General features: G+C 34.6%; 1 protein-coding gene across 1 annotated transcript; it reads right to left on the bottom strand.

Annotated features, from left to right (window-relative positions):
• Positions 1–6,506: 6,506 nt before the first annotated feature.
• Positions 6,507–6,812, bottom strand: LOC114518644 (glycine-rich protein 23-like). The gene has a single exon (XM_028538649.1). It carries the CDS (start codon positions 6,810–6,812, stop codon positions 6,507–6,509), a length of 306 nt encoding a protein of 101 aa, XP_028394450.1.
• Between the last annotated feature and the right edge of the window lie 2,098 nt (positions 6,813–8,910).

Genomic DNA, 8,910 nt, shown 5'->3' with positions numbered 1-8,910 from the left:
TGGACAGTTATTATCAGCGGGTTTATTCCTGGGGTAGGGTTTTCTCCAACATCTGGGACTTCATTTAAATTTTCATCAGTATACACGCTGGAAAAATAGTTATTCAGTACCTCAGATTTATTTTGAGCTTCATGAATAATTTTGTTGTTTACCTCAAGGTCTGCCACCCCTAGGTCATCTTGATTTAATTGTTTTATGAATGACCAAAATCTCTTTGGGTTTTCCTTAATGGCATCCCTGGGGTAATCAGAAATATAAGTATCCCTAGCTGATTTCAGTCGATTGTGCATGGATTTCCTCATATTTCTAAACTTTGACCAGTCAGAGTCTTTACCAGATTTTTTTGCTTTGTTATATGTTCTTTGTTTGCCCTGGACAATCGCCTAAGTGGGCGATTAAACCAGGGGAGATTATAATGTGAGCTAGTTGACTTATTTAGTATACAAGTATTCATTGTGTGTTTTACTGTTGATTCAAATTTATCCCATTTAACGTCAATGGGCTCATCCATTAAAAAATGTGCGTAATACTCTGAGAATTTATTCAATTCGTGTTTGATTTTATCATGATCAGCTTTCTTCCTGATGTAAATTTTTCTTTTAACTGGACGTTTCCTTTGGCATTGTACTTTCAAATTGAAAGAAACTATATTGTGATCACTTATACCGGGTACGACTTTCACCTTACATATAGAATTTGTATTGTTAGTACCCAGACCAAGAGGGATTGAGAGTTTCCCTGGCGTCTAGTCGGTTCCTGAACAAGGTAACAAGGAGAAAGGAAAATTCCCTAAGGCGGACAGGGGTGTTAGCAAATGCATGTTGCAATTAGTTTTAAGGTGGCTCCCTACAGTTCTATGGTTGTATCGCGGTAATTATGTCGCGCGCGAAATAGTATATGATGATTCTACCACTGAGGCTCATTTAAGGCAGAAGGTTTCATATGATGTTGAAAAACTGAGTGATGTTGTGCACACAAAAAGGTCATTAGCAACCAGACTTTATAACTTGAGTCAACGAGGCAAATTTCCAAATAGTTCAGTCTTATCACAGAAGGTTATTAATTACTTAGTTAAATGTTTTGTCATATGGCATTGCTCAAAACAAGGGAAATTCCAAGAAAATTTAAAGTGCAGTCAAAAACGTTGTCCCACATGCATTTGTTACACAACTTGGTGTCATTACAAGGAGGAACCAGAAAAATACAAACACAGATCTCTACCTTATGGTAAAGATCTATACGGTGACAAGTTGGAAGCTGCCTTACAGCAAATATTTAATGAATACAGTACAGATATTGTAGCCGAAAAGTTAGCCCCCCCTAACCAACTCACAACGAAATGAATCATTGGTAAAACTGAATTTTTGATGATCTGTACAAGACAGCAACTGCAAAAAGTAAATATAACTTCACTGTCTGTGCGCGATAATAAAATTATACCAGTATCATCTGCCAGGAACTTGGGCACTGTGTTGGATAGTAACTTGAGTTTAGCACCCCATATCAAAAATACATCTCGACAGGCATTCTTCCACCTTCACAATCTTTGCAGAATTAGAAAGTATCTCTCTGTTGATACGACAAAAATTCTACTTCACGCTTATATCATGGGAAGAGTAGACTACTGTAATAGCCTTTTCTATGGTCTGCTAGCAAAGTCCATAAATAAGCTACAACATGTACAGAATGCGGCCGCTCAGCTTTTTACTGGTACATCTTGTTACAATCACATTAAACCCGTTCTCTATGATCTTCACTGGCTTCCAGGGAAAGAGAGAATAACTTTTAAAATATCAGTGATGGCATTCAAAGCAATACATGGACTAGCACCATCATACATCAGGGGTTTAATAACTGTAATGACACCAAGTAGCTATCAGTTACGTCGAAATAATGAACTACAGATAAAGCCAACTTCTAACAGAAAGACAAAAAAAACTTTGGGTGATAGAGCATTTAGTTTTGCAGCACCTACGGTTTTTGTTTGTTCTGCATGTAAATATTTATAGTATTTATTATTGTATTTTATTGTTACATACATTTTATCATGTACCAATGTAAATTTGCATGCCACAAATTTTAAAAATTATTATTATCATTATTATTATTTCACATGTGAAAACAAACAATCGAAAGAAATTGCCATCAAAGAAGAACATCAAGAACTACAACAAATATTCACACATATTGAAAACAAAATTCTAAATTCTGCACTTGATTCTCTCTCCTCTTCAACAGGTATCTCTGCATGAACAAATCCACATCAGTAGTCATAGTTGTGTACCACACTCGCTTTCTCCAATACTTCTGTTTCTTCCAGCATGGACATCTCTCAAAGTTTTATATTCTATTAGTGTTACCCAATTTTCTGTAGCACTATGAAATGAAAATTGTACTGATGTACAAAATTTCCCAAAGCAAGCCTAATAAGATAATGTATTTTTATTTAGTATTTCAGCCTGCAACATTGTATGGAGCAATACCAAGCTAAATAGGTGGGTGATAAGCAGACTAACAAGAGAAATATTGTTGCAATGTACCTCCTGGTTGTTGTATGCAAAAACATTGTCTTTATGAATGAGAGTTTTGTCTTGTCCAACACATGCTTTGAATTATTTGCACTTTGGGTGCAATAATGTACGCATTGATGTCACCATGCAGTGTTTGTGTTGGTAAAATCTCAGCTGTGTTGATATCACCAAGAGAGAGCAAAGTGATTGAAGTAATGTGCCAACTTGAATTATATTGCCACTCCTTGTTTTCCCACATTCACGTCTTGTGAATGAAAAATCCCAAGAAATTACAATGTGACATAAGTATATATATATATATATATATATATATATATATATATATATATATATATAATCTGTGTTTTATATGTTCTTTCTATATGTATATATAAAAAACCATATATATCTATTTATATATGTATATGTATATGTATAAATATACATATACATATATAAATAGATATATATGTATATATATATATATATATATATATATATATATATATATATAAATATATATATAATATACATATATATATATATATAATATACATATATATATATATATATGTATATTATATATATATGTATATGTATATGTATAAATATACATATACATATATAAATAGATATATATGTATATATATATTATATTATATATATATATATATTATATATACATATATATACATATATATAATATACATATTATATATATATATACATATATATATATACATATATATAATATATATATATATTATATATATATATATATATATAATTTAATTCGATTAAATCCTGCAAATTTCCTTTGATGATGAGCTCTGTTTTCTGTCCAACCATTAAATACGAACAAAACTAGTCATACACATTGGCTGGAATAATTAGGGCTCTGTGCGTTAGAACATGCCGGTTTATTAATTTTCATAAACATAATTATCAGTATAATCAATCCGGACAAGAAATCTGCAGGTTGAAATCTATTATTGGTGAAAAGACATTAGATTGATTATATGAATACTTGTAGATACATACGTGTTTGTGGTAACAAGGGTGAATAATGTTAGCCAATCAGTGTGTTTATTTACATTTTTTGTCCTTGACCAATCAGAATGCGCAAATAGTTGAAATACTGGCAGTGCTCTACCACTGTTCACTAAAATAATCTGCTTTTAAACAGAGTAAAACACTAAAGTAGGGTGCATCTGGGTGCATTGCCATTTTAGACATATAAATTATGAGGAATTGTTTCGGGAAAATATACTTACCTGTAGTACTTCAAGGTATATATACAACTATGCCCCATTGAGTCAAAACGACCATCGCCACTCCAAATGTTTGTGTCACAACTTTTCCACTGGTATAATAGGTCTTGCTGGTAGGAATTCCAGTAACAAATGATCGTGGGTAGGAGAATATCAGATTGATGTCTGAAAAATGCCGTATATGGTATACTGATAAACCCAAGTGTCAAAAGACAAGCAAAATCTTACTAATTGATGCACCATAGACTAGGACAGCAAAGCTTTGTAAAACATTCCCAGCTGGGTATTTACTTAAGATGAGGGGCTGGGAAATTCTACTGGGACATGTTCATGCAATGTGAACACTTTCACTCAACACATACTGCTGTGCCCTTCTTCATTTTCACTTTCAGTTCACCTGCCTTGCACTAAAAACAAAATACTGAGAACAAGACCAAGAGGTTGGTATAAAATACAATAAACTTAGGTTCAACAGAAGAGGATGATATTGGATTATATCTGTAAGAAAAGAACCAGAAATTATCACAATAAAATGTAATTATCAAACAAATGTCAGTATTACAAAAGAGCTCACATTCGAAGAGTGGAGGCTCAGTCTGAGCTTTCATAGAGTTCCAGGGCTGTTTTCGAAAACCTGAAATGCAATTGCTATACCATACTCTGCAAGTACTCACCATCCAGCTATTGAAAAACCGCACTGACACTCAAGGAAGGTTCAGGTGAGCATCAACTCTGAGTGTGCTTGTTCTTTCAGAATACAAACCAAAGGCAAATCAGAGAATAACATTATGGTGAGCCAGGCCCAAACAATTTTACCTTGCCTATTACCCAATAACATGCACACAAATGTGCTCTTATTTAGTATTTTACTCTGTATAATGCCAAGCGATTTTGCTTCTCAGTGGTGGGGTACTGTCAGTTGATGGGATAAAAACCCAAGTCAGTTACTTGAATCTGGGACATGCAACCCCCCCCCTCAACCAGGTGTTAAATATAGAGACAGTCAGGTCCTTACCTAATTCCAGATTTGTCTTCTCTAGAACTTTGACTTGATGTTTCAGATTCTTCATGATTAGTTGAATTCTCAAATGATGTCTGAGATTCTGGTAAAGCTGTGTCACTGCTGTTGTATTCTTCGGGCTCTTCTTCGTCCTCACCTTGCACACTGTTACCTTTGACTGGTGTTGATGTATTAACAGGATACATTTTTGACTCATTCAACCTAACTTTAGCTTTTGGCAACTTTAGACAAAGCCGAGAACATTTTTTCTGAAGGGCAACCACCTTTGCTTTCAGTGTAGCACATTGAGTACAAGCAGTTTCCCCAGTTCCCTCTTCCTTTGCACCAACTCGTTCTGCCTCTTCCTGTTGTTGATGCTCTTTACTTTGTATTTCAACAGATGAAACACTTTGCTGTGTTTTCCCTTCGCACTTGGCTGTACGTATTTCCGTATTTGATGGTTGCATTTCTTTGTTGTAATCTCGAATATCTCGCCACATCTTTTAAAAATGTGAAGATTATAGAATAAAATGATAAAAAATTTCTTACATAAAAAGTCATCTTTATAAGTATTGCTAGATGCTGCAAAACACATATTGGACATTTAAATACTGGTGTAGCAGTTTGAGCACTCCCCTGATCTGACTACTCTTCTTGTAGTTTGCGCATGCATGAGTCAGCAGCAGCGGCTCGTACGATTTTCTGTTCATCTGAATGATCCCCTCGCGTTCGATACACACATGTGCAGACGACTAATCGAAACAAGCTATTAGAGAAATATTTTTTATTATGTTGTTAAAATGGCAGCCAATGACCATGAAACTGGTGAGATTGAAAATATTGTGTCTGGGGAGACAAGCGATCTCAGAAGGGAGAAACGTTTTAGTTGAAAGAAATGTGAACAGATCATGTATTATTTAGGTCATGGTAAACATTTGGATGGTCTGACAAAAAACCAACAGAGAGTTGTTTGTGGCCAAGTCAAGCATTACTTTATGGATGAAACAAGTAAGTAATTTATAGTTCTTCTTTCGTGATTGTATCACTTGTGTATTAATTTTTAGATATTAGAAAAAGTAAATAGCAACATAATGGCACTAGGTTTAAGTTTATTAAAGAATATACATTAGATTGATACTTGATTGTGATTTCTAGACAACAAGCTCTACTATACTGGTGGCAAGGAAGGGGTAAAAAAATAAGTACTCTTGGAAATCCAAGAAGTACGAGATGTGCTAAACCATTACCACAGTAATGCAATGGGTGGACATAGTGGTGTGAGTGCCACCCTCAGTAAAATTTCTGACCATTTTTGCTGGAATGGAATGAAGATGTGCAGGAATATGTGAGTTGATATATGAAAATAAAATTTCTGTTTTTATTATTCCCTGCTCCAAATTTTTTTCATCCTGTAAGTATAATAGTCCTAGTAGCCTTGTTAGCATCCAAAGAGAAAAATCTTGAACAGAGTGCACTAATGGTCAAACCATTTACAGGATCAGAAATTCCAGTTCTACCAAAGGGAAAACTGTGATTTGCAGTTTGTCCTGTTTAATTACATATTTGTTATTTACTTTCAGAATTGATGACATTGATGCATCACAAAGGGCAACATTGATACCATTGAAAGAAAGCGCCTTTCCTTTGAAAAACAAGGTTCCGTATGACCAATTGCAACCATATTGCACAAGCAAGCTTCATGATGATGATGACAGTGACAACACCTCATCCTACAATAATACCACCCCCTCCACCAGCAATATCTCCTCCCCCACCAACAATACCTCCTCCTCCACCACCAGCAATACCTCCACCACCAACAATACCTCCTCCTCCACCAGCAATACCTCCACCACCACCAGCAATACCTCCTCCACCACCATTACCTCCACCATCACCAACATTGCCTCCACCACCACCATTACATCCACCACCAGCAAAAACAAGAGAGTGAATGGACAGTGTGAGATGTTGCGGAGCATGCCCAATAATAATTATGAGCAGCTTAGTGTGCAAATGCTTCAAGACCATTTTGGCTAACTGACGAACATGTTGATCTTGGCCAGTGGTTACTGTCGCAACAGTTCCCTCAAGCAAGAGGGTTGCACTCAGTGCTTTCATTCAAGGGAAAACCCAAAGTTGAGAAAGAATTGAAAGACTTTGTCCAAATTATTAATGTTGACGGACAACACTGGGCAACTTTCACCAATATCCACTGTGAGAAAAATGCTGTGAAAGTGTATGACTCTCTCTCCTTGAATGTGACAAAGAGGCTAAAACAGAAATTTCATTCCTGTTTAGCTGCATTGCTAGGCACCACTGTATCCAAGATGTTTTACAGCTATCCACCCATGCAAAAACAGAAAGGATGTGATGACTGTGGTCTATTTGCACTTGCTGTTGCATTTAGTTTGTTGGCTGGTGATGATCCAAGCCAATTGACCTATGACCAGAGTTGCATGAGAGAGCACCTGGCTCTGTGTTTTTAAGTTGGTGAATTAGGACCATTTCCTCTTAATAATTGTCATGTTAAATTTTAAGTATATTATACTAATTGTAAATTTTTAAGTGTCGAATTGCAAATAGATCAGCTAATTGTAAATTATTAAATATTATATTGTAAATAGATTATATGGCATTCCGTTCCGGTCAAAATTACATAAAGTCAGAAAGAAATATTCAAACATCATATCAACATGTCATAAACTCTCAATATAATGTTGAAACTAGAAGATACTATTGCAAGGGAAGTGCTGCCGTGACATGGAGTATATCTAAATATATATAATATCTAACTATATATAGTATCTAAATATATATATAGTATCTAAATATATATATATATATATAAATATATATATATATATATATATATATATATATATACAACATGTGTAAAACAATGTGCCTTCCCGGCTATCACCAGAGTGCAATGGTGACTCCTGCACTTGGGACACAGGACGTACGATATATATATTTTTTGTATATATATATATATAATATATATTATATATATATATATTTACATTATATTGATATTTATATATTTATATATATATTGACATGGACAACCTTCATGATAACGACTGTATGTATATATATATATATTAATATATATATATATATATATATATTATTATATATTATATATATATATATATATATATATATACACACGTGGGATTGTGCAAGCAATCGTGTTAATGGTACAAGCGTGTTAATTGCGAGTTCGAGTATAGCAAGGTGAACAATTAGAAAAGCCGAGACCATATTCGGATGATTTAAGGTGGAGAATGGTTTATCAATGGCTGTTCTACAAAAGAATCATCTACGAAATTGCAGCACAGCTATTTGTTTGTTCAAAAACCGTCTATTGTACTCTCAGCACCTTTTGGAACATGGGTGATGTGAAGCCTTGCCGTATGGGTCGCCCAACAGCGAGCGTATCTTTATTCCCACACGAAGAATATATTACTGTTTACTGAGAACGCCGCAAATACAGTTGAATGAGATAGCAAGCTATATCATTAATGCTACTGGCTCTGCATTTGGCCCGGAGACACTGTGCCGAGCTCTCTATAGGCTTGGAATAACATGCACGCAAAAAGGTATGAACATTATGACATTATTTAAGTTGGAATATATACTTAATACTGCACGCTGGAAATCATATAACTATATTAATAAGAAGCAAGCCATTCCACCTTTTCCAATTTATTACAAGATTCTACTGTAGTTGTTCTTTATCAACTCTTCAAGCCACATTTTGGACTTGATGAGTCATGGACTTCTTGCGAACTGTTTGTTAAAGAATCCCGAAGAAAGATTTGAAACACGCTCCTTTATCTATTTTCTTGATGAACATTTGATGGGGAAATCCCGCGATCCGTTCTTGTTATGGTTGAGATTTGAATATAATTAATGCAAACTCGCTGTTCTAACATATGTCTCAAGGGACGACTGAATTTGTGATCATGTTTTGATCTATTAATATCTGTTTAAACAAAACTTGTTGATGAACAAAGATACAACTGCTAAAACTAGTAATATGCATATTTTTTAACAGATAACAGCCCAACACATCATGTACAAGAAGTTGTAGAACGAGTGTACGACAGTCCTGATTTGA

This window comes from Dendronephthya gigantea, unplaced genomic scaffold (assembly GCF_004324835.1).
Source record: "Dendronephthya gigantea isolate DGI-Jeju-01 unplaced genomic scaffold, DenGig_1.0 000011F, whole genome shotgun sequence".
In the NCBI taxonomy this organism is placed as follows: Eukaryota; Metazoa; Cnidaria; class Anthozoa; order Malacalcyonacea; family Nephtheidae; genus Dendronephthya; species Dendronephthya gigantea.
The sequence above is the reverse complement of the archived record's forward strand: the minus strand, read 5'-3'. Positions and strand labels throughout refer to the sequence as shown.